At 41.3% G+C, this 27,544-nt stretch overlaps 1 protein-coding gene across 3 annotated transcripts; it reads left to right on the forward strand.

Moving 5' to 3' along the window:
- The first annotated feature begins 19 nt into the window (after positions 1 to 19).
- slc37a1 (solute carrier family 37 member 1) lies at positions 20 to 26,975 on the forward strand. 3 transcript variants are annotated; one of them, XM_083776122.1, is made up of 21 exons: positions 20 to 137; positions 2,141 to 2,476; positions 6,312 to 6,393; positions 6,600 to 6,714; positions 7,238 to 7,316; positions 9,154 to 9,289; positions 9,525 to 9,601; positions 11,160 to 11,326; positions 11,975 to 12,027; positions 13,945 to 14,019; positions 14,754 to 14,792; positions 16,437 to 16,565; positions 16,910 to 17,000; positions 17,699 to 17,761; positions 17,974 to 18,059; positions 19,020 to 19,068; positions 19,373 to 19,446; positions 19,750 to 19,828; positions 22,685 to 22,782; positions 23,637 to 23,701; positions 24,478 to 26,975. In XM_083776122.1, exons 2-21 carry the CDS (start codon positions 2,421 to 2,423, stop codon positions 24,491 to 24,493), a joined length of 1,629 nt encoding a protein of 542 aa, XP_083632248.1. In that variant the 5' UTR covers positions 20 to 137; positions 2,141 to 2,420; the 3' UTR covers positions 24,494 to 26,975. The 3 variants fall into 3 exon arrangements, with proteins under 3 accessions (XP_083632248.1, XP_083632250.1, XP_083632249.1); XM_083776123.1 differs by having other exon boundaries at positions 26 to 137; positions 2,237 to 2,476; XM_083776124.1 differs by lacking the exon at positions 14,754 to 14,792.
- The last annotated feature ends 569 nt before the right edge of the window (positions 26,976 to 27,544 follow it).

Below are 27,544 nucleotides of genomic sequence, written 5' to 3' on the forward strand. Positions count from 1 at the left end.
GCAGCAACCTCGCTCTGGTCTGGGCATAGGACTCTGGGTGACAGATGCAGGAGAACAAGGAAGTGCTTGATATCTGGACGGCTTTCAGAGGAGACAAAACACACATTAGTTGCTTTTCTCATCGTTCTTTGAACCAGGTAAGGTTTATTTACATGTATTTTGTGTTTGTCGCGGGGAACGGATGGGCGAGGTGTTGTTTTTTCTATTCTGCTTGATCGAGCTGTGATCCTGTGTCATGTCTGATGTGATGTGCTCTTTTCAGCCATAATAGAATAAGAGACGTCGGTCATCTATGTAATATGTAATTTAATGCTGTTTATGACTCACTCATCGAATCCTCAACTATATCAAACACTTCATTTATTACTTGCCGCAAAATTAGTTTGTGACGTCAGTTTATATGGGTTTTATGTGGTAAGAAAATAAGTCTTAACAAAGAAAACAATATACAGCCTAACTATTTAAAATACCGCATAAGGTTATGGCATAACCCGTATGCTTGCGTATGTACAATAATTGTTATAATTGTTGTTGTAATAGTTATTCCCATTGTGACACCATACCTGCTTGGTCTTATACCGTTACCTATACACATTACACACCCGCCCCCGGTAGACAAACACATCCACGTACTGTATGAAGGAAGATTCTGATATCACTTTCACACTCGACACCCTTTGCTTAAGGATGCCACGCCAGTAAAATCCTCAGTGTTGATTTAACACTGACTGAAATGTCAACAAATGGAAGCAAATGGACCCTTCCTTAAGTTCCTTCCATATATACAATACACTTCAGGATATTGCAGTGTGCGACTGACAAATGTCAGATGATGTGGAAGGCTTGCAGAGGGTTTGGTTTAGTTCCTTTAGAGCCAGTCTAGCTGTAGGGTTTCCAAGGGGTTGAAATTACAGGGTTCATGTTCCCATTAGAGGAGGCGGCGAACCATTGCTGGCGTTTCCTTTGGGGAGGTGTTGGCTTGGTTCCTGGTTGCAACGTCACACTGTTAATGTAGGTGGTTGGTTCCTAGCATAGAGGAGTATTCATGCAGAGTATACAGCCTTCAAGTAATTCCTGCCCCCCCATGTGCTCCCCTCCACCAAGCAAGGCATATGATCCCCTGTACTTGTACTGTACACTGTATACTACAATCACAGCAGCTCCTTGGGCCAAGGTCTGACACGTCTTTGCTTTAGGGCAGATTCACCCGAGTACACTTCATTCAACTGTATTCAATGCTTTCACATTGCATCGATCCGTATCCGAGTACACTTCAATCAGTCCCGAGACTATAGTCAGACTACCTCCATGCGGTCCCAGTGGGAATGGTTGGGTGATCCGCTTCAGGGAACGGTACGCAGCATTCACACTACCCACAACATCTGCCAAGTGGTGCGCACCCGGGACCATAGTGTGAATGTGAATCTGCCCTTACTCAAATTGAACAGGTGTGAAAGACAAAAATTTAGCAAATGACTTGTGGTGTCAGTCACATTTCACCCGTTGATTGCGCTGCGTGTTTTGTTGTATGTATGTTGTCGGATTTTCTAGGTGCATGGATGAGCACTGCAGTAGTGAGGACTAACATTCAACTCCTTACTATGGTATCAAAGGGCATATTCACAGTCACACTATGGTCCCGGTTGCGCACTCGGGACCCAACCATTTCCGGGACCGCATCGGGACCGGTTGAAGTGTACTCGGATATGGATCGATGCAATGTGAAAGCATTGAATACAGTTGAATGAAGTGTACTCGGTCTCGGGTGCGGAAGAATCAAGGCATATGTGAATCCTGACCAGTGGGGACCAGGTAATCTTATTTGAGAACAGTTTGAATGAAACAGACTCAGTGACAGTGTGAATCTGCCAAAATTCTACATAAACACATCTGGTTGTTGGACTAAGTTCTGGAATTCTGTTCAGCAGAGATGTGTTTTAGTGACATGATGGAGTTGTACTAGTTCACCTGCTGTTTAGAGCGAGAGCAACAAAGCAAAACAGTTATGATAATTTCACTTTTCATTTTTTGGGGTTGTTGTCATTGATAGATTGTTTCTGGCCTCCCCTGACCTTCCCCTCTCTCTGTCCTCCATACCCTCTGCCTCCCTCCCTCTCTCTCTGTCCCCCATCTCACTCAGCCTCTCTCTCGCTTTCCCCTTCCCCACGCCTCCTCTCCCTTATCCCCCCCCCCCAACCATTCTCTGCTGTACTGCTGCCTTGACTGGTCCCACCAGCTCCGGTGAAGCCTGTTGGCCATGTGTCCTGGAGCCACTGCCCTCTCTGTGACAGAGATGAAACAAGATACGCACAGTCACACACCATGTCATTGTGTTGTCAACTAGCCTCCTCAGCCTGAGATCTACTGCCTTGTCATAGCTACAGTCGCCTGACTTCATCAGAAGCGGTGTCTTACTAAACATGGCCCCTATTCCACCTGGAATACGGCTTTTGGTGTCCTTCAACAGGGATCAGTGGTGAGTAGTAATCTTTATCTGTGTGGGAAAGTGACTGTGCAAACCTTTTGACTGCGTCTGTGTGGGTCTGTGTGTGTGTGCAGTGCACCTGCATACATGTATATGCATTATACTGTAAGCATGTCTGCATAGTGCTCTTGTGTTTGCACAAGGACATGTTGTCTGTTCCGTGTCTATGTTGTCTTGTATTGTCCTGTAGCACTAGCTGCTCTTAATGATCAACACATACCTTTCCCTGACATTTGCCCCAAAACAACCTCTCCATCCATCAGCACTACGTACAGTCGTACACTATACATCGTTCTTTCATTACAATAATCCACATGAATCATGATTTACAGTAGATCCAACTATCCATCCAAGGTGTTGCGTAAAGCCGTAAACCTATGTATTCAAATTCATTGTTTCTCACCGCAGGTCACGTCAAACCAGATATGCAGGTTTATTCTTGTGGAATTCCAGGGACCTATGGGTTGCCGTGCTTGACAATTGACATTCTTCTATATGCAAAACAGAAAGAAAGAGGATTACTATGTTGTCCCTGCTAGGGATTTGTCAACAAGTTGTGCTAGTCAGATTTTTCAGTTTTTTGTCCCTTAAATCACGGGATGTTTACAATTTCATAACTGATCTGTTTTGTTCGCATTTATTAATTATAATTCACTGCTTAGGAATGTAAACCTTCAAATAAGATTTCAATGCTTTGTACACACCACCGACACCGGTATCATTTAAAGCAATTATAAGCAATATTCACGTAGGTTGCTCATGCAGTATCAGTTATTTAATTAAGGGCTATTCCATTGAATAGTACCACTGTTATAGGAAACTTGGAATGATCAGTTGACTGCCCAAAGAGATGATTAACTTTTGGGTTGAAAAGGTCAGCAGTAGTGCTGCACAATTAATCGAAAAAAGATCAAGATCGAGTCACATTTGAACAAGAATCGTGTAGGAGCAAGACGAAAGTTGAAACGTCTGTCACTCCTGCAAAAACGTACAGACAGTCGATTTCTTCATATCATTTTATTTTGGTAGTCTCTCCTAAAATTCCATTTTCTTTTGCTGTTTAATTGTTTGTTTCTAAGTAGTGTTTCCAGATATTTAAATTTGTCCCCCTTCAGTGGTTACTGAGTCCTCGCGAAGCTCTTTACAATATAATATAACATATAATTCTAATAATTTACAGACATTTTGGCTCACACAACATTTAAATGCTTTTGACTAACAGCCTGAAAATGAGTTGAAAATAAAGTGGATACTACAGTACATCATTTTCCCACTTCCATTCATCTGTGTAGTCGGGTAAATAACTCATTTGGGGGGGGGGGAATTGTTGAAGCTTATGTGTGTGTCTTTCTGAAAAGGCAGTGGTACCGGTAAGTAAAAGTATCAATAAAACATTGTAAAAAATAAAATACTCTGTTACAAGTAATGGTCTGCTATTCAAAATTCACTTGAGTAAAAGTACAATAGTTTTGGCATCAAATGTAGTACCAAAAGTACCAAAAGTAAAAGTACTCATTATACAGAATGTCCCATTTCAACATCTTTTGAAAATAGCAGATACATTTTCAAATGGCTGAAATGTGTTTTGTAATATTAATCAAAATATACAAAGTAACTAGAAACCAAAGTTTTCAAACAATTGTAGCACAATATTTGGCTCTGAGATGTAATGGAGTAAAAGTAAATTGGAAATAATCAACAGTAAAGTAAAAATAACCCAATTGTACTTAAATACAGTACTTGAGTCAGTACTTATAGTTACTTTCCACTACTGCTGAAAGTCAAGTAGGAAGGCGGCAAGAGAGCCCAGTGTAATTCTGACCTCACTGTGCTAACAGCTAGTGTCATGGTCAACAAGCTTTTCCAAACACATGGCCAGTATCTCTTTCTACAACACATTTGAAATGACATCATTTGAACCTGACCATCGAACCCACTACATACACAGTAGAATATGGGCTGTTCGTGTCACTTTGACATTCTGCAGAGTTATAGTAAATGAACACTGCATTGGATGATAGTACATGGTTTTCTACAGTGTTTGGCTCATAAGGAGATCTGTCTTATGTGGCATAGCAAGAGATTGTTGATGAATGTAGACAAACATGTATCTGCCTGTTGTTGTGGAGAGCCTACTGTTCTCACAGTCAGGCTGCACACTGGCTGTTTATTATAACCCCCAAGCCCCCCCCCCACACACACACACACACACACACACACCACGTGTTGTCCAGCTGTTGTGTACGTACATGCCCTCCCTGTGTCTCCTCTCAATCCACCCTCAAGGCTGTTTGCACTTCATAGTGCCAAGGCCTGAGGACAGCCAGTTTGACCGGAAGACCTTTAGCTTAGTCCTAAACTCACCAACCAGGTGGATTAGACTATTCACACCTCTTTCTCTGCTCTATGCAAGACACATTCAACTCTTTATTTAATGAGGGTTTTTTTTCCCCAGTTTGTATACTATAATAGAAGTTTTAATTTCAGTTGGGACAACCTGGTAAAATAAAAAGATGTGAAAACAAATCTGTTCAAATTACTTTTGGCTCCAGCCAATTGAATTGGCTTCAGTATAGTGCAGTTAAAAACACACTTACGGTTTATGGTAAAATAAACTTCTGTGCAGCAGATTATATACAGTATATACAGGGGGGGGGGAACCTGTATTCCAATTAATCCAATATAGTTATTTAAAGCCCCAAGCTCTTAGTACTAATACTTTTCATTGGTTCAGTATTTACTAAACCCACAGACCGACTTTCCCTTTTTTGGGGCATGTCATTTTTGTTAGTGAAACTTTGTGACAATAGTCTATCTAATAGATCAAAATGTGTCGCATCGTGACATTTCAGCTTGTAGAGTTGCTACTTTTACTACTTTTGCATGATCTGTAATTCAACAAATTATTCAAAAAAAATATATATAAAAAAGAAATGTGGAGATACAAGGTTTCTACCCGACAACGATGATATACAGCAAAGTCATAAGATGAAGGTCGGATGCAGTTGGTTTTTATGGTGGCCGCACTGGCCGGTGATTTTCCACTTCCTCTATTTACTTATTACACAATAGTACATCGGACAGCTACCAGGAATTGGAAAGTAAATTACACTCCTATGTGTCTGTCAATGCTTAAACAAGGTTATGGTATTATTACCGGCAACAGTTCCTCATTCTGTGTTACTGGCCTCTGCTCGTGAGACGTAGGGTTTTTTGTCAGTGGTGTATAATTTATTGACAGCTTTGTATCTCTTTATGGGGGATGGAGGAAGTCATGTCGCGTTCTAATCTACTTGTTAGAATGTAACAAGCAGATAACACGTACCTTTAAAAATCTTAAGTGAGGGGCGCTCTTATTATCGTACATCATCATGACATAAAATAGACGCTGTCTATTTGCTCAGACACTATGACGTACAATTCTCCATTCATTGTCATGGGAATTTAATGTTTGTAGGACAGTTTGTGGACAGACACCAAAAGCTGGATATAGGAGGGGCTAGCACCCCCCAATGTTAACTGTAGTAAAATGGTCCCAAGTTTAATTTCCTCCTGTTTAAAACAAACCATTCGGTTGAATTCATATCGTTATATCTCACTGGAAGTGATGTATAATAACAACAATATAATTCAACCGTCATGAGCTCTCCCTTGTTTTGCTGAATTAATTAATTGCTGAATTAAAAGCTAGCAGTGGTTCAGTCTGAGGCGTCAGGACTGGAGTGGAAAACCTCTCTGGCAGTTCATAATTCAATGGTGTTGCTCTCTGGATCCATTGACTTGAGTTCCACTCTCAGTGCTGCCTCCTTGTGTCTTCTCCCTGCAGGTACAGAGCACTCACGTTCATGCTCACATTCTTGCTGTACACCAGCTTTCATCTGTCCAGAAAACCCATCAGCATTGTTAAGGTAACGCAGGCACACACACACACACACACACACACACACACACACACACACACACACACACACACACAGTCTTCAGCAGACATTGCTTCTTCATACTGTATTTGTGCAACTAAACAAAGCAATAAGACACTGAATGAAGCACCTTTTATTACTCTCACTGATGTGTGTGGTTTTTTTAATCATTTTGTTGTTGTTTGTGTCCACAGAGTGAGTTGCATAAGAACTGCTCGTCTGTCAACGAGCTAGCCACAGCCAGCAGCAACCAGCGGTCCTCTCTGTCTCCCCTCCACAATGACATGGACTGCAGCTGGAAGCCTTTCGGTGTGTATCTATCTGCATGTATATCAGTTTGACTGGCTTTGTACTGGATGTGTGTAGCCGTGTGAATTTAGCCTGCGTTGTGTGATAGAACTCGCCCTAGTCTTCAAACCCAGCAGCCATTTATTTACTGCCGATAAATGAGCAAATAAAACAATCAGGACCAGCGCAGCTTCACATCAGCAACACAACATTTGTTATTCAAAAAGCAAGAATAGGAAGGAAGAAGGTGGTTTGCTTCCCAAATGTACAGGGGCACAAGGGGGAGGGGGGGCAGTCTCAAGGTTGAGAATACCGTATTGCAAGTGGAACCCCATTTTCTCTGTTATCCTCTCTCTGTCCGTCTGACATGGTCCTACACCATGTGCATGCTACACCCAAACTGTCACCAACACACACAGTCTGATATACACTCTCTCACCCTCGCCTGCCTGTTTTCTGTCATAAACAACAAAAACATGAATGCATGCATGCTCAGCTCGGTGTCTGGAGTCTGAACTGAGGTCACTCTCATCTCTGTTCATAGATAAGAGCAACTACAAACAGTTGCTGGGAGCCATGGACTATTCCTTCCTCTGTGCCTATGCTGTGGGCATGTACCTCAGGTAAACTTACCGTTCTTTTAAATAAATCTCTAAGAAGAGAACACCAGCACTCACAGACATGTAGTTTAAGGGACTTTTATTATTTTCTGATTGGCATAGTATGCTGCAGACAGCATCACACATTGTAATGTTCTGAAAAATCTATTGCAAATTCTATGCAATTTTAATAACTTTGTAATTGAGGATTTGCAAACTTATTAGTGTTGCCTAAGTATTTGCATTTGAAATGGGCTTTATTGATGACTATGCTCACGGAATGAAATGGAGTCAATCTAATGATACGTAAAGAAAGACCTGTGTGATGGCCTTGGCAGGTGTGGTTCACATTCATCAAGAGCTGCCCCACAGGACATGGAGTATGGTTGTAAAACCAGACCCCTCAGGTCTCCCTCAATTCTGTCATAGCAGCCTCTTGTTGGAAATGATGCCTGGATGAGAACTTGGCGCTTTATGTTCTTGGAGTAACCTGTGAGATGTCTTGTGGTGTTTGAACAAGGCGACGGCACACACAAGACACGTGCTCTCTCTCTCTCTCTCTCTCTCTCTCTCTCTCTCTCTCTCTCTCTGTGTCTCTCTCTAAAATCTGCCATCAGTCAGGCTCTAGTTGACTTAGTTAGTTTTCAATTGTGGTTTTAGCTACACTGGGTACTTCCTCCACATGAACCCTAGTATCCCTATTCTATGGCAAACATTTGGTGAAAATTTGCCGATCTTCAAGCTCACAACTTGCAACATGTCAGAATGTGATGCATTGTGAGCTTGTACATCTGCTATTATCAGCAAATATGGTGTATATTATAAGCATACTGAAATTGACTCTCTCTATCTCTCTCTTTCTCAGTTGTCTTTCTTCCACTAGACTAGCTTCCTTCTGTTTGTCCATATCTGGTGTCTGTGTACCTCAGCACACCCTTTCCGTTCTCTTGTGTTTAAAGGTCCTCATTGTATCTGTTTTTGTGTTGACTGTATCGTTACGGAAGGAGCCCAGTGAGGGCTTTCATGCAGAGGAGGTTGTGTTATGTAACTGTGTGTGTGTGTGTGTGTGTGTGTGTGTGTGTTTTATCTTTATTTATTTTTTTGGGGAGGGGGGGGGCGTTAGTGTCCCTGTATTGTGTGATGGGGGTGCCTTAAGGTAGCTCCCGACTTGGTTGGGCTGCGGCTGCCAGTCTGAAGTAATCTGTAGCAGTCTGTTTGGTGGAGAGCTACCAGTGTCCCAGTCTGTTTGGTGGAGAGCTGCCAGTGTCCCAGTCTGTTTGGTGGAGATATACCAGTGTCCCAGTCTGTTTGGTGGAGAGATACCAGTGTCCCAGTCTGTTTGGTGGAGAGATACTAGTGTCCCAGTCTGTTTGGTGGAGAGATACCAGTGTCCCAGTCTGTTTGGTGGAGAGATACCAGTGTCCCAGTCTGTTTGGTGGAGAGCTGCCAGTGTCCCAGTCTGTTTGGTGGAGAGCTGCCAGTGTCCCAGTCTGTTTGGTGGAGAGATACCAGTGTCCCAGTCTGTTTGGTGGAGAGATACCAGTGTCCCAGTCTGTTTGGTGGAGAGATACCAGTGTCCCAGTCTGTTTGGTGGAGAGATACCAGTGTCCCAGTCTGTTTGGTGGAGAGATACCAGTGTCCCTGCATCAATGTCAAATGGCCTTGAGTTAGACAAAGCAGTGGGGCCTAATAAAGCATAAAATTATCTAACTTTTACACAGCACTGCTGCTGTGTGGACAGACATAGGATTTTGCAATCAAATTGTACATGATCAAGTATAATTTCCTTTCTTTAAATACTCATTCTAATAAGAAGCCCCGGCTTTTAACGTGATGATGTCATGTCTGTGCACCCATGCAGTGGCATCATTGGGGAGCGCCTTCCCATCCGACTGTACCTGACGGTGGGAATGTTGACCAGTGGCCTGTTCACCTGCCTGTTCGGACTGGGATACATCTACAATATCCACAACTTGGGCTTTTATATATTCGTTCAGGTGACAAATACACACCGACATGGATGCTTAACATTACACTATAGTATAGAGCAATGGTTCTCAAACATTTTCATGTCCAGAACACCAAATTGAATTTGATCATATATTGTATTCATGTAAAGTATTTGGTATAAACCATTCTCTTGCTCAAAGCTCATATTACACAGTAAAATCTTCAGTGTTAATTTCTACATGTACAGCCTAATGGATGCATGTATTCCCCTGTCTCTCTCAGGTGGCCAACGGGCTGGTTCAGACCACTGGTTGGCCCAGTGTTGTCACCTGCATCGGCAACTGGTTTGGCAAGGGAAGGTAAGATGCAGTTTCACTTTGTGTCGTCGTCCCCCCGTCCCCCCCCCTATTCCAATATCCACTCTAACATGGTTTGAAATGGCACATCAGGACAACCAAGGATATGTAAAGAAGGAGAGGATATACTGTAAGTCACTTATACTTGGTCCGGTTATTCCAGCTGGCAATTACGGATTCAGTGTTGATTTTGACAGCACATTTTTATTTAGTTTTAGTCATAGTCTTTTGAATACAATTTCATTTAGTTTTAGTCATATTTTAGTCACCTCAAATGCTTTAGTGTTACTCTAGTTTTAGTCGACTAAATATCATAAGATTTTAGTTGATTAAATCTACAGTTGATTTTGTCGACTAAAATGTGTTTTGGCAGGCCTTGATGCCGTCGTAATGCCTGATTTTACACTTGGTTGCACTCTGAAAATAGCTAATCTACAAGCTCACAACGTGTCAAGCTGTGATGCATTGTGAGCTTGTAGATCAGCTATTTTCAGAGCGCTACCAAACATAAAATGACTTCTCTTTTAGTTCACTAGTGGCTTCCTAACATTTCTGTCTAGTTTTTATTTGTTGACGGAATTGTCAATATATTTAGTCATAGTTTTAGGCATCATAGCTTAGTTTTTATTTCGTTTTTATTCAGTTTTCCTCAGTGAAAAAAGGTAGTCGACGAACTTTTTCGTTGATAAGATCAACACTAATACGGAAGCAAGTTGGAACGGGATGTTCTATGGAATGCATTTGAAATACATTATTGGTTGAGGAAAATAAAAGGAAACTTATCACACTTGTTTTCCAATGTGCATTATGTAAAGCATGTTTTTGACCGGGCTGTCTCGTCCGCTTATCTGACGAAGATCCCTATCATTAATGATTATTCATAATCTGGTTCAACTGGCTCGCTCCTTGACTTCAATGCATAACATTAGGCCACTGGCCATGGCAATATCCCCTCCAGATTGGAAGACACTCAGCAGTCTCCATTGCTCCAATCATCACCCACATAATAAACCTCTCCATCAAACAGGGACGCATCCCTCATGATTTCAAACTTGCTAAAGTAACCCCCCTGCACAAGAAAGGCAGCAAATTAGACCCCGGCAACTACTGCCCTATTTCTAGTCTTGGCTCCATCTCGAAAGTGACGGGAAAATTGTCTATGAACAGGTTGAAAAGTATCTTGCCAATACAAAAATTATCTGGCTTCAAAACATCCCACTCCACTGACACATGCCTCCTCTATTTGAACGACCACATCAAACCCAATGTTTCCTACATTTAGTTTTTAATTATTTTATTTCATTTTATAATTTTTTAATTTGAGAACAAATAGTGACAATGGCTGATCTACAAGCTCACAACGTGGCGCGAAGTGACGCGTTTTGTGCTTGTAGATCTGCTATTTTCATTCGTTTGTGTCCCGGGCAAACATCTCTTTTGGGTACAGGCTAAAACGTTTGGGAACCACTGCTCTAAATCACTAAGCAGTAAAGGTTAAATAATAAATACAGGCAAAAATGTATTTATGTATGTTTGTGCGTGTCTCCCTCCCTCCCTGCAGACGTGGCCTGATCATGGGACTGTGGAACTCTCATACGTCAGTCGGGAACATCCTGGGCTCGCTGATAGCTGGCTACTGGGTGTCAACCAACTGGGGCATGTCCTTCATCGTCCCGGGACTCATCATTGCGGCCATGGGTGTGGTCTGCTTCTTCTTCCTCATTGAACGTGAGTATCACTCATAGCGTTGTATGAAAACTAGAGGACTTAACGACCCCGCCCCCACCTTTTCAATGGTGGGCTGCTCGCCCAGCGCATGAAGCAACGGAAGTACACTCTTAATCCGGGAATTGTCTCCAACGTTGGAGCAGGTGCACTGTTTCACACGATAGAAGCATGCGCAGTAGCAGTAAATGCAGACATCTTTCACAATCCTATTTTGCCTGTCATCCCTTCTCTGGTCCATTTTCTGCCACTCTTTTTACTTCACTTGGATATTAATTAAGTATGAGTAACATTTTGTGTTAAAACTTGTAAAACAAAATGACTCTTAATATAAAGACTTCTCTGAGGTACTTGGTTGCTGATTGGTTACCTGAACGTAAACATTTCCTGTCCAATTCAGTGATTCTCTCCAAGGTGCTGATGATCAGGTCTTTTATAAGAAAGCTTTCTCAAAGGAAATTGAACCGCTGTTGTTATTGTGAAATTACGGCATAAGCTACTCTGTATATAATTATGAATTATTTAATTAAAGCGACAAAGGGAAGAGCACTGGGAATAAGTGATGCTAATTGTAATAATGATGAGAACATTTTGTGATGATTATGGAGTGATTGCACTATTGATATGGTTGTTGTTTCCTTTTCTTTATAGATCCAAATGATCTAAATAGCGTTTATGCTCAGAGCTGTTCCCCTGGAAACAATGTAAGTACAGTACAAAGAGACCTTTCTATTTTTTTAATATATAAAAAGATAAAATGGCCTATTATTACCTCCACTCTGTTTTTGCCGTGTGTGTGTGTGTGTGTGTGTGTGTGTGCAACTGTGCGTGCATACCGGCGCGCATACCTGTGTGTCTGCACACAGGTATGTGTTACTGACGGTAATTGTACATGCATTGTTGGCTTGTGTCACGCTTATGTGCCTGTGCACACACAATATACATAATGTCCTTGTATGTAACTCTGTAACTGCAGCTGTGTGTTTAAACACACACACACACACACACACACACACACACACAGAGTAAACACTGACTTGAGGGTCAAGTGATGGGAGAGCGCAATGCCATGCGTGACTCACTACGGTTGCCACGACGACAGTTGCCCACTCACTTGAGCTCACAGAGAGCCACCTGAGAGGCCATAGATGGATAACCTCATTGGCCGCGATTCATTGGAGTGATGCGTCATGGAGCCCACCATCGTTGGTGATGCAACGTTAGCAGGCCCTGCGCAGGGTTCAGGCCTTTACCTTAGTAGGGCTGGGCAATATATTGATACTATATCAATATTGTGATATGGATTTTGGATATCGTAACATTGTCTTTCTTGCTTTCAAATATTTGTCTATAACAAATAGGAGCAGATTGCTCACTCCCTAATCTTTATAAAAGACATTAGACAATACAGACCAAACGTTTCGTTGACCCCAAGGAGCTTTAGTGTGTTCTGTTCCTTGGCAGACGATGTTGCGATTCCCACACAAAGCTTTTGAGTCTTGTCACTGTAATGCCATTGTGCCTCCATGCCAGGTGTTTAAAATTACATTTTTGGTATTGGCTCATTGGATCACTCTTTAACAATTACACTCTTCTCTAGAGGGAATTACAGCCAAAGAATATGCTTAATTTTCGAGGTAGCCCGTAAGAAGTACCACGTACCACGTATCACAATAGATGTAACCAAATATTTCTGTGAGCCTGAAGTAACTAAAGAAGTTGCTGTCAGTCGAGTGCATTCCTCTGCCAACAATTGTCAGGATGTCATTACTGTTGGGCAAAATCCTACTATCTCCATATTATAACTTTGTGTTTTTTCGTAAAATTAATGCCTTACTTGATCATGCTACAGCATCACAAAAAGAAGATCTGCAAGCTTGTAGATCTGCTACTTTTGCTATTTTGGCTTTGAATCCTGAAAAGTAACAGTTTTGGACATATGAGGTTTCCACCCGACAGACGCTGTATTCCAATGTTATATAGTCGCAAGCTTCAATGGTTAAAAATCCATATACACACTTTATAGACGCCCGTTTCACTTTAACAAAAAACTAACAAAAAAACACCCATTTTACTTGAAAAGAAAAGAAAAAACCGGTTGTCAATTCCCGTAATACTGCTGAAGCTCCCCTGACCAAATGGGGATGCCTTGTTTTTTTTTTTTAGATATTTTTTTGCGGCTTACGCCTTTTATTGATTTTTGAAGGGACAGACAGTAGGCTGACAGGAAACGGGAGAGAGAGATGGGGGGATGACATGCAGTAAAGGCCGTGTCGGGTCCGGGAGTCGAACCCGCGGCACACTGCGACTGGATTACCAGTCCGGTGCCCAGACCGTCACGCTACGGCCTGGGCCGGGGATGCCTTGTTGACAAGAGTGGTAGTAGATTTGGTCTATCATGCGGGAGAACCCTTGTTTGAATCCCCGGTCGGACATGAAAGTTATGGATCGAAGCTTTAACACTCAGGATGGGGTGAAAACATGACCCCTGTGCAACTCTGTGAAGTAATGGAGATAATGAATGATGTGTGGTAGAAAAAGAACTGACAACGGATTAGTCAAGTAGGCTTATATATAGTACATCTCTTGGTACTACTAGACTGCTCTGAATTGTTTTGCAGCTACCAGCCAAGAGCAGGAATGGACTGAATGGACACAAGGAGATGTATCTGCAATACAAAGAAGGCAAATCACAGGTGTGTGTGTGTGGTAAAATCCTGAGTGTTCATGTTGTACTGTACTGAGTTAAATTAATACCCAGGACTTTTACAGTGTACTTTGATCATTCATTCTTTCATAATTGTCTTCTATAAGTGTCTTTCAGACATACACCAGCTTGAGCATAATGCTTACTTCAAACAACGGCGTTACATGCTGGAAATAGTAGATCTATTAAGCTCACAACATGTCACATGGTGTGCTTGTAAGTTGTAAATGGGCTATTTTCGGCATGCGACGGTATGACGAAGTATAATGATGCGTTCACACTAGCGGCTCCAAAGTTACAATACGACCAAGTATAGCCGTCTACATACAGTAGGAGTAGCTGACAGATGAAATGTGGTTCAAGCCACACTTCATCAATGAAAAGGCTAGGGTTAAATTGCACAGGTAACTGATTATCAACAGAACAAGTTTTTCTTCCATTCACGGAACACAGTAAGAATTCCGGGGAGAGAGATTGGAGTGGAAATGGAGTGACTTCGCTGCGTCATTGGAGCGCTGAGAAACGTTGAAGCCACCTCAGCTTGTTTTTGCAATGACTGTCACATGGCGACAAGTGGCGGCTGTCAGTTTGAAGCACAGTAGCTTCATCATCATGTTTGAAAATGACTTGTAGTGTGACGCTTTATCGCCAGTCGACACTAGTATGAACGCAGCATCAATCAGGCTTATGTTAGACTTTAACATGTCATTATGATTCATTCAGGCGTACTACAGTAATGAGGATATTGTGCTGTACAGAAAGGTTAGTGTATAATATATTCACCTCCAGTGCAGTAAGCTCAGTGGGTTAAGGCCACCAGGGGGCAATGCTTATTGGGGTTGGATGAACACATCAATCACATTAGCATTTCTTTCAATGTAATCCGATTGCATAGGTTACCATATGGCACCTATGCTGTTGGCCTACTTGGCAAACCCAATTGATCAGGCACATGAATAATAGGGCTGCATAATTCATTCAGTAATCAGAAATCGTCATTTTAAGTTATATAATCGTGAAACTTGGTTTAAACGTATACGTTAATCAGCTGTGGAACCTTGCCCTCGTCTCCTCATCACCACAAGTAATTATTAATTAATGACAAACATTGTACAACTCATGTCTCCATCCATCAGGCTCACAGACGAACAATAAAATCACAGATAGCTACAGAGAAGCACAATGTGCAACAAAATCGTTAAGATTATTATAAAATCATCTTTTCCCACCAGAAATCATCATAATCAATAATCCTGAATTTCGGGATTCATAATCGTGATCAAACAAATCAGGATTATAATTTTAGTCATAATCATGCAGCCCTAACTGAAAAACAAAAATCCCTTAATATTAAACTCTGTTATAACTGGATAACAGAGTTTTCAAATGTTTTGCCCCCTGGCTATGGTGGTTCTCTGTTTATTTTATTTTTATTTATTGAATTGATGTTTCTTCTCTCTGGTAATATATCCCTTCAGGAGGACTGGTTTGGGATGTTGTTTTCTAATTCATCCCCAGTCAATTATCAAATCAAACATTGATCTTTGTAGAATTGGACCAATCAAATAAAATGAATAAAGGTCCCTGCACACTGCTGCGTTTTTCGGATCTTTAGCTGCGTTTTACCATCGGTTCTCCGAAAAACGTGTCCAGTGTGCAACCACCTTAAGTCACTTGAAGTGATCCTGAAGGGATATAGGCATTGGAATGCAATGGGGTGGATGTGAGGCAGTTGACGGAAGATGAATCTCTGGTTCCCTTCCAGAGTTTGATCCCCATGTGGTGCTGGTACGTCAGAGACATGATTCAATTCAATTCAAACTTCATTAGCGGAATCGGGTCTAGAGAAACATAAAAGGGATAAACAACATCAAATAAGACTACATCAGACTCATAATATTTTATACATCCCTCCCTTTTAGAGGTGGGACGAGAATCGTTATTGCATATCGTGATAAAAAAAAAAAACGCTCCCAACAATCGTATCATGGAGATTTTTATTTATCATGAAATTGTCCTCATACACTAGCCTTTGTTGAGCTGAAAATTCACTACCAATTAAACCCTCTATACTTGCTAAAACTGACCTTTTAAAGAGTGCATTTGGTGCGCTCTTATTTCACACTACACATATCAATTCACCAAAAATAGCAGATCTGCAAACTTGCAACGCGTTGCGAGATTGTAGATCTTCTATTTGTGATGAAGGTTCATCCTAGAATAGGGATGATTCGAGTTGTTAATAATAGAGGCATTTTGAGTATTAAGCACATTTTGATTATCACGATAAAAAAAAGTGTTAATTGCAATTATCTTTGCCACAATAATCGTGGCGTGTAATTTCCATATCGTCCCATCACTAATCCCTTTCTCTTTCTCTTTACCACTCTACTCTTTCTCATTCAGAGTTATGACACAGAGTTGTTACTACCCAGAGACCATGGCAGTGTGTGTATGCCAGTGCAACAGGTAGTTGTGGTCAAGAGTGAGTCAGAGCCATCGGCCATCAGCTTCATGGGTGCCCTACGTATACCGGTCAGTCTCTCTCCCTCACTCACTCACTCACTCACTCACTCACTCACTCACTCACTTACTCACTCTCACTGTACTCTCACACACACCACAACTATAACAAGGACAACTCACCTGCATGCTATATACCGTACATACTGGCGATATATCATTACGTAAACAGACAACTTTCTGTTAAGGGATTTATTTTTGCTTTCACCTTAATGACCATACATCAAGGCCTTGAATGTATTTACACTTTTATGATAGTTATGTTTATAGTGATACTGTCTGGTTATCCAGTACCGTCATATTTGTCAGTGCTTCAGTGTGTTATTAATGCAGTGTTGTGCTGTTCTGATCTACAGGGAGTGATCGAGTTCTCTCTGTCTCTGCTGTTTGCCAAGTTGGTCAGCTACACCTTTCTTTTCTGGCTCCCTCTCTACATAACTAAAGCAGGTATGTACCTTGTATGTATTTTTGTTAATGATTACTTCCCATAAAACGTGTGGACCTGAAGAACCAGCCTCGCCAGATTCCAACCCAGTATGTCAAGTCTCCAATTATCTGGCCAACTGGCTTGCAGGTTGAGGTAAACATTTAATACGCCACACTACTCAAAATGGCAGCGTAGGAGTTCGACACCACTCTGACCTCTGGCTGCCTGTAATGTCAGCGATACAGTTGCACTTCTGCAGAACCGCCTGCGAGCGATCAAGTATCACAGCGAACATAGTCCCAGCAAGCACAAGTGTGGCTTTTTGTAAGATGCCGTTGTTGTGCTATAGTAATGTTATCTGCACTGTTGCTGCCAAGGCAATCTGCTTGGGGTTTGTAGCTGAAGGGATTATGTGACTGATGGGAGGTTTGTACCTGTCACACACCTGTACATTCACTTGTTCCCTTTTTACAACCTAATGTTTGTTTACTGGGTTTATACGCGCCACAACACACACACAGACAGACACACACACACATCCTCATCCTTCCAATCCACGTTCACTTATATTGTTAGCATTGGCATGTCAAACTGTACTGGCAGTGTTTATGTCCTTTGTACAAGGTATTTCTGTACTTCTCATTATGTGGACATAAATAAACATTTTGTGTGTGTGTGTGTGTGTGTGTGTGTGTGTGTGTGTGTGTGTTTGTTTCAGCCCACCTGGATGCCAAAAAAGCTGGAGATCTCTCCACCCTGTTTGACGTGGGAGGAATTGTGGGTATGTCTTATCCTTTTTCATTTCTCCCAATGTGTGCTTTTTGCGTTGATATTAATGTTTATGTCCCATAAATAATGTGTCATGTGTGTGTCCATCTGTTTATGTGCATATCTCTGCATTCCTTAAGACGGAACATAGCAGCTCAGGGTTTAGTGTGAGCAGTATAGTGTCATTTAGTGACCTGATGACTGTATGTGTGTGTCTGTGCGTAGGTGGGATCCTGGCCGGGGTCATCTCTGATAAGTTGGGGATGAGAGCCACTACGTGCGCAATCATGTTGCTGCTAGCCGCCCCAACGGTGAGTTTATAATACTCATTATAGGATGGAAGTTTGGCTATTTTACATAGGTGCCTTTGCCCTCGTATTTTCTCAAATTGTGGCCCAGTGTTCCTGTGGGTCAACCAGCCATATTAGAGTTTTTTTTTTTCTTTTTTTTTTTTTTAAGATATTTTTTTGCGGCTTACGCCTTTTATTGATTTTTGAAGGGACAGACAGTAGGCTGACAGGAAACGGGAGAGAGATGGGGGGATGACATGCAGTAAAGGCCGTGTCGGGTCCGGGAGTCGAACCCGCGGCACACTGCGACTGGATTACCAGTCCGGTGCCCAGACCGTTACGCTACGGCCTGGGCCCATATTAGAGTTTTGATGCCACTATTATTCTGTTTTCTTGAAATCACATTTGGGTGAATATTCTGTTTATATTAATCTATTTTGCATGTACAATTATTATTATTATTAGGCAATTGAATTGAAACCACAACTTATTTTCATATGAGGGGTTGTAGTACAGAATAATTTGAAATGGGGAGCTGTGGCATTTATCAAAGTCAATTTGGGTGCCCCTGACATGAAAAAACACCCTGTTTTAGCCTATTCTTCTCTCTGATCTCTATCTCACTTCATGCCTCCCCTTCTCAATGTCCTTCTGTTCTATCCTCTCACTGCTCTCTGGCACCTCCTATTGTCAAGGGCAGGCAACAAACCTACTGCATTTGGCTGTATGATTTGAGAGAGATATTATTTAGCATTATCTTTTGTCATGCAAGTTATTTAATGAATGTATTCCTTTTTGGGGGCTCATTAACAATGATTTCACAAGAAAGGGCAATTTGAAGTACTGGCTACTTATGTGTTTCTGTAACTCTTGTTGTGTCTGAGTAACTCATTCGATCTGACAATCTGCCATGATGTGTGAGCCATGAGTGAAACAATGAAACTGAGAGGATTTATGTCATGTTTGTGTATGCGTTTCCAGCTCTATGGTTTTTCCATGATCAGCGAGTTGGGCTTGGGGCCAACCATTGGTGAGAGACAACATTTCTTACTCATTCCATCACTAGCTTAATGTTGCTGTATTTGTGTTGCCATCCAACATAAATGACAAAGACCACTATCTTTTTTTGTAAAGGTTTAGGACATTGGGTAGTGCTGTAGCCATTGTCAGAGTACTTAATGCAGTAGTGCAGTACTTGTTAGAGAATTTGGAGGCCAATATATTACCATTGTGATTGAAATCTTAGTGTTTTGCCAGTTATTTGGGGGCCCACAGGTTGGGAATCAATGCCTTATGGGTAACTTGTATGATGAATGTGATATTCCTCCTTCCAGGTATGTTGCTGGTGTGTGGATGCCTGGTTAACGGACCATATGCCCTTATTACAACCGCAGTGTCTGCTGACCTGGTGAGTGTGTGTGTGTGTGTGTGTGTGTGTGTGTGTGTGTGTGTGTGTGTGTGTGTGTGTGTGTGTGTGTGTGTGTGTGTGTGTGTGTGTGTGTGTGTGTGTGTGTGTGTGTGTGTGTGTGTGTGTGTGTGTGTGTGTGTGTGTGTGTGTGTGTGTGTGTGTGTGTGTGTGTGTGTGTGTGTGTGTGTGTGTGTGTCAGAATCGAGAGAACAACAAAGCTGTGTAACAAGTAACGACTAGTAATAGTAATAATCTAAAGTCACCACCTCTCTCCCTGTCTCATTTGACCTCTTCTTACCACAGGGGACTCACAAGAGCCTTAAAGGAAACGCCAGAGCCTTATCCACAGTCACGGCCATCATTGACGGCACCGGATCTGTAGGTCAGTGTAACCCATACACAATTGTTTATGGATCCAGCGCTTAACCTCAAATAACTTGGAAAATATAATGATTAAGTAATCATCTAATGCTCTCAAAACACATATTTTCTGTAATAATACTATATAGTTTATTTTGACAATTCGGCAATTAAGTGACAGTTTTCATATTATAAATATGGTCGCTAATGTGGTTTAGCGACTAGCACTTTGACAGCTCATCCATCGTAGCTTGTTTACAAGTGAAACGGACTTCCTGTGCAGAAACTGCCTCATCAAAATAAGAGCCACTTGTAATGATTAGTCAACACTAGTTTTATTTCTAAGTCTACTTACAGGACGTTAACATCTCATTTGAGTTCCTTTTGAATGCCTGTCAGAATTCTCTAAATCCCTGTCTCTCAGCTGGTGTGCAAATGCGCCTCCATGCCTTTGATCTACCGCGCACCAAACATTTTGACGACGCATGTGCACTGGCACACCGCTTGTGTGCACCAGGGGGGCAGTCAGACAGATATTTTGTGAAGCCACAAGGATATCGGGATTTCCTGAAAGTTCATATAATGGCCTGTTGTGGCGCTGTCATTGGGCCCAAAAAAACCCATAGCCCCATAGAAGTCCATGTATTTGGGCCCAACTTCACCTAGACTGTATTACCTTAATAAACAGGGTCATGAATACTTTTTGCTTCCAGTCACTAGTTTAAAGTCTAATTTCTAATGTCATAATATTCTTTTTGGAAAATTATGGTCCCATTTATAAAAGAAATGACCGTAAAGTCGCGCATGTTCTGAGGGGCGTGGCTACCGTTACAGTCTATGAACGGGATCCCCCACCCACTCGAGTCAAAATAAAAACCAACGAAGAAGAAGGGGGGGAAGTCCCGCCTCGTTGTCTGGGCCAGCCAATGGGCCAGCTGGGCCCAAACGGATCTAGAAAGATGGCGACTTACAATTCAAGGACTGACAGGCTTCATTTTACGTTCATGTTAGACCCGGGGAACGCTTTGTCCATATTATTTACAGTCTATGGTGTGCACCCCTGGATATATTATTCAGCCTAGTAGGAAAGTCTGTGAAAGATTTCACGTAAATTGCACGCTCCGTTCATGATTTGAGGCTTTTTGTTCAAAAGAATACTGTCTTACCACAAACAAAAAAAATTACTCCGGGCTGTTAACCACTCCAATATTGTAAAGAAATTACGTATTTTTAACTTAAACACAGTATAATATAGGCATGGAAGTTACCATTGAAATAAAGCACATTTTTACCATTCTCAAGTCAAGTCCAACGCTGACTTATCAGTGTCGGGATCAAAGCGTAAAGGCATTTTGCATGCTTTAGTCTTCATGCTGAATCAATTAATAGTCACAAACCTCAAATAAAGGCCTCATGTAGGCTATGTGCCCAACATTGGTCAACACATAAAATATGTATAGCCTATAGATATAACCGAAATCGATGTATTGCGCAGCTTGCGCTTGTATGTCATCGGCGTTCAGCCAATGTCTTAAGCCAGCTCTCCAGCGCTCTCCTCTAAAGGTAAATGTCACTGGCGGCTGCCTCGCTGCGCACAGAATGATGTGCCATATTTTTCTGTGGTATTAATTTATAATTATAGGCTACTATATTGATCTCATCATGAACGGCATGGCTCTGCACCTTACGGCCAGGTTCGCCTATTCCATCATGCCAAGTGGCAACTAACTCAAAATGTCCTGCGAATCATTTTAATATTATTGATGAAGACATCATCAAATGATGAACGCATTCATACTAGTAGGCCTATAGCCAACTTACCTCGGACGAGGAAGGATATACCATATGGTTGAAAAAAATAGCTACGTGTCCAGACACCAGAACAAATCCATTCCCCAGGCATTCTGACAGACACAGTGATATGATAGTAGCCTAATACAAAAGACGGTCTTCCTCTCATTAACCAATGCAGCTCTGATAAAAAAGAAATATCCAATGTCCAAGGCTATGCCAAGTATAGCCTTGGTCTTGAGGTTGAACTTAAATAAATAAATTAACTAGACTTGCATTATAAGTGAGAGGAGCCTATACTTTATAACGTTCAGTCAGTTGACATTTGCGAGAGACTCTCTTGCCAAAATAAACTGATCTACAAGTTAATGCGGTGTGGTGCATCGCACCTAGTCGTACATGTTCTTGGTGAATCGGGCCCATTGTTTGACGTTGTGAATTCGTTGTTCAGATGCTCTATTGTAATAGTTGCAAAATCCACATCTTGCGTTTTGTTTATCAAATAGTCCCGGTCCGGGACTATTTGTTTCCGGGACTCCCGGAAACATTTCACAGCCTAAGTAGTTGACTTAGATGTCCTGACTTCAGTTAATTCCTAGACTTCTCTTAAGTTGTCGAGCTCTTAATTTGCCAATACAACTCATCTCTCGTTTGGTTTTGCGTTCTTCCAACCATTCATCGCAAGTAGTCCACCAAATAAATCAAAATGTACAATATAATCCATTTCCCTCCAGTAGGCTAGGACAGCGCTCACGATGCAGGCGCACAGCTGTTCCATATATGGTCTGATCAGGTGGAGACTGCAGTGCGCAGTGGTTTATTAAGGGCATGTTCGTAAATACCACACTGGAGCACACTCGCCTATTAGTTTGCATTGCTCAGTGCGCTTTTTCCGAACGCACCCTATATGTGATTAGGCTCAAGTGTTCCATCATGCAGGTTTGAAGCATGGGCAGATGGCTATTTCAACCAATCAGATTTCTTGTCGGAACTATCTGTATAATTTCCCATAGCTTTGTGTGTGACAAGTTGAACTGGGACTACATTTATGCTCGCCTTTTCAGACTCTCACTTTTGACATTGACAGGTGCAGCACTGGGACCCCTGCTGGCTGGAGTGTTGTCTGCAGGCGGCTGGGACCGGGTCTTCTACATGCTGATGATTTCCGACTTCCTGGCTCTGCTGGTGAGTGCTTTGAGTTTGGGTTGTTAGCAGTGGTGGAAAGTAACTAAGTACATTTATTTTCATGTACTTAAAGGACTACTTTTCAACCTATCTTCGTATAATTGGTCCCCACTAATGTTTGATGTTTGTGCTATTTGATCAGGAAGACTAGAGGCTCAGTCATGTGTCTCTAATGGGGATCCTTCAATAAACATATTTTTTTCCCCTACTCGGTCTGTGTCTCATAGGAGGGCTATGGGAAGTTCCGAAACCCGTCCACCAGTGACATCTCTTTTTTTTTAATTATTATTATTATTGTGAGAACGATGGCTTCCATTATCTCATGGTAACTTTTCAGGAATGGAAAGCCTGCAGTTTCTATTAGCTTGGATTCCCCATCGATAATGTCACTGGAGGACAGGTTTCTGAACTGCCCACAGAGACACAGAGCGAGTAAGAAACTGTGCTATTTTATCATTAACATTAGTGAGGATCTATATGAAGATACACGTAGGTTGAAAAGTGAAGTTGTCCTTTAAGTACAATTTTGAGGTATTTTACTTGAGTATTTCCAATTTCCAATACTTTTACTTCCACTCCACTACATCCCAGAGGCAAATGTTGTACTTTTACTCCACTACATTTACCGGTATTTTAAAACTTTAGTTACTAGTAACTTTGTAGATTTTGGTATACATTATACACTTTAGCCCTATATATACATTTAGGCCATCTGAATTTTTTAAAACACACACACACACACACACACACACACACACAGGGAGAGAGAGAGAGAATTCATGCATCTAAAGTACAATTCAGATTCTGAATTATGAATATGTATGAACTAATATTTGACTGTTGCTGTTGTACAGTTGCTGCTGCGGTTAGTGACCAATGAGCTGACCTCAGGCAAATCGCACCCCACCTCCGCTGTAGAGTGAGTCGCACATTTCTATTGGTCCCTCTGTTTGTCCGTCATGCAATCCTTTTTCTCCACAGTCTGTTTTTAAGTACATTTACTCAAGTACTGTACTTAAGTGTAATTTTGAGGTATTTTTTACTTTCCAATTTTCAGTACTTTAACTTCTACATCTCAGAGGCAAATATTGTACTTTTTACTCCACTACACTTATTCGAAAACTTTAGTTACTAATTACTTTGTAGATTTAGATTATAATTACAAAACTACATTAACCACTCCAACCCTATATACATTTCCGCCAGCACTATATACATTTCGGCTGTGAGCTTGTAGATCTGCTATTTTCAAAAGGTACTTTAAGTACATTTAGATGCCAATAGTTTTGTACCTTCATTCAAGTAAATTCCAGACTTTTACTTCTAACAGAGTATTTCTACATTGCATTATTGATACTTTTACTTAATATGTAACAAATGTCTTGTAAAATGTGAATACAAATAAAGATGTTAAATGTGTGTGTGTGTGTGTGTGTGTGTGTGTGTGCGCGTGTGTGTTCTACTGGCCACTTTAGGTGTTGCAGCTACACACACACACACACGCACACACACACACACAGGCCAGGGAGCAGTACAGTACAGTACAGTACCACTCACTTCAGATGGGTCTGATTTGAAGTTGACAGTTGAACTGTCTGGGGTGCACACAATAGCCCGACTAGATGTTAAAATAACCCAAGAAGTATTTTCAAGAGAAATGTCCCTTTAAGTTAACTGTCTCTCTCTGTCTTACAGGTTGAAGGAGCACTGAGCACTTTGAATGCACGAACACCACACACACACACACACACACACACACACGCACTTACAGAGAGAGAGAGTCCTGTACAGTCCTGGTGAAAGAAATGGAACTGACATAATTAGAAATAAATAGAAACACACATTACACACTATAATTCCCACAGTTCTCTCTCCGTTACTCCCATCAAATCTCTCTCTCTCTCTCTCTCTCTCTCTCTCTCTCCCCATCTTTCTATCGCTCTCTCTCCCCCTCACTGATCTCTCTATATGTCTGTATGTTTCTGTCTCTGTCTGTCTCTCTCTCTCTCTCTCTCTCTCTAATGATGCCACTAACACTGACTACACCGTTGATGAACTACTCTGCTGCATGGCAGGTCTTTCTAAGACGATTGTGTCTTGTCACTCTTGCCTTACTGAACCAAAGAGACTATTGTTTCTGTGGGAGGGATATGCTGTAAACCCAGAGATTTATATTTTTTATTTTTATTTTAAGGCCTTTTTTAAATTATTCCACTTGGTTTTGTGGTGGGTTTCAGTGTATTTTGGTCATGGGGGTCGCTGTGTGTTCTCTCTGTGTCCTTATCTGAAAGTACTGATGTGTTTTATATAAAGCCACCAAATAATGGTGAATTGGTTTTTTTCCTGTATGTGCAACAGGCGATCTTGGGAATTTGGGGCAGGGTTTTGGATGTTATGAATGTAAGTCACATGACACCTGTCAACCATTAACATTGTGTGGATATTTATACAGTGCAATGTTAAGTGGGTATAGTTATGCTGAACTTTGGTAGAACCTTAGGTCATGTTATTTAAGTCCATATAATGTCATATGTTGCTTCTATTCTCTATGATCGAGGAATCTGAAATAGCTTTTTTTGTTCCTTTCTCAATTCCCTCATTGCATTCCCTCAAAATCACTTTTAGGTTAGCAGATACTGTACATACATGTAAACAACGTGGAGTCTACCAATAGGAGTGTACTGTATGTCCTTAGCAGCCACATCTTCATCTCTGCGTTGCATGTGCTGCTTACTTAAGCGTAGTTCAGACCAAAGATTTGTTGGCGAGAGTAAATGGTTTAAGCCCAATTTATAATGCACTGTATAATGTTGATCCATTAGCTCACAACACATCAGCTTGTAGATCAGCTATTTGTATGACGCGACAACGTCGTACAACAGCATACATTAAGGCATTAGAAAGTTGTGGAAGCTGAATTCTCTGCCAAAACTGTTTTAATCCTGATTTATGCTTACAGTAGTTGTATGACAAAGAAGATCTACAAGCTCTCACAATGTGTTGTGAGGTTGTCGATTGGCTATTTTACCCATATACAGGCCGTGTGCCTTGCGATTTCAACCATGCCATGGGCTCAAAAAGGGTGAAAGCCTGGTCTACACATCATAGTGGATGCTTCTTTGATCCTTTTTCAGTTTCTGTGATCCTTCACAGTAGTATAAGACTACTAGTCTTATACCGTCCTAGTTTTCTGATCTACTAATGAACTACTATGTGTTCCTCGTTCACAGAGCACAGAAGCAACAGATAAACATGAAGGTCAATATATATGGACTTATCATGCCCAGGAAGCTATACGAGTACGACCAATCCGAGGTTCTACAAAGGTCAACATCACTTTAAATAGCTGTAGTGTCTTAATCTCTTTAAAAGAGAACACTGCTCAATTAATATTATTCTACATACAATCATATTGTTATAGATAGTTGTAGCTAGTAGTCTCCTCTACCCAAAGATGGAAACCAGAGAACTCTTGATACAAACCAGCTTTTGGAAACCAAAACACTGTCCATACACTCTATAATCCTGACTGTTTAACTTTGAGAATATACAAATGTAGCATGATGGAGCTGATTTGAACTCCAAGAATGTGCAGATATAACCCAATGGATCCTTACATGTCCGTTTGATTACATTTGTACACTCTTGTTACAAATGGGTCAAACCATCTTTGGGAAACAGGTTGTACAGTACATGTCCATATTAACATTAGACCATAGGAATAGCATGGTTAAACTGAGTGGTGTTCACCTTTTTTCTTTTCTAAAAAGAAATTCATATTCATGGTCTGTAAAATGTATTTATTTACTCTATTCCGCCTAGGAAGTAAAAATCCACAGAATACCAAATTGCCTGATCAGATTTTGTATCATAACTCGCACCTTTTCATGGTGGTATAGCATTGAGGCAACTTCATAAGGTTGAAGTTCACATCATGTCATGCAGAGAGCTTGTACATCTGCTATTTCTGGCATGCAACACGGCACACAGCCGAGTTTAACTCTGGTTGTACCGTTCTCCAAGTACGAGAACATATTTGGTGGAGGTGTAGATTTAAAATGTATATTTAATGTCCTGTGTCCGTGGTAGACGTTGTACTTGAAACTTTTGTGCCTTTTAATGTTTGTATATTTCCTGGACAAATGATTTGTAAAAAACAAACAAAAAAACAACAAAAATATAATAAACAAAAAGACTAAATACTGTCTGACTCCACTCCATGCACCAACTGTGTAATTTGGGTTCTGTAAGTTCCATCTGCCAAGTATTGTGGGTAAAGCAAAGCTTTAAAATTATCTTTTATTCATGGTGTCAAGTTTGTTTTCTTCAGGTACGTTTGAGCGTTGTGTTTTTGATGATCCTTGTGCAGTGTACTGCCACAGGCAGTCTAATTAGAGACGCTGAGGGGCCTTCAGACTCAGCTGGAGATGGCAGGTGTCACTTTGAAATGGTATCCTCCTGACAGGCACTAACCCACTCAGTGACACAGGCAGAGGCTATAGGGAACACACACACTCACTGCCACTCCGTCTGTTTCATTGACACACTGACATAAACACACTCTCGGTCCCTGATTGTCTCCACCAGGCTGAAGTCAGTCACCCAGCAGTCACGCAAATCTTTAATGTAATTCCATTAACCCAAAGCATCGCCTTCTCAATACTTGATATTGTGGATTAAGCCTACTAGGAACCCTGAGTCTAATTTGGATTTATAATATTTATTGCCATTAAAAATTTGCCCCAGTTAAGTATCTTGGTGA

This window comes from Protomyctophum parallelum, assembly GCF_964188405.1.
Source record: "Protomyctophum parallelum genome assembly, chromosome: 11".
Taxonomy (NCBI): Eukaryota; Metazoa; Chordata; class Actinopteri; order Myctophiformes; family Myctophidae; genus Protomyctophum; species Protomyctophum parallelum.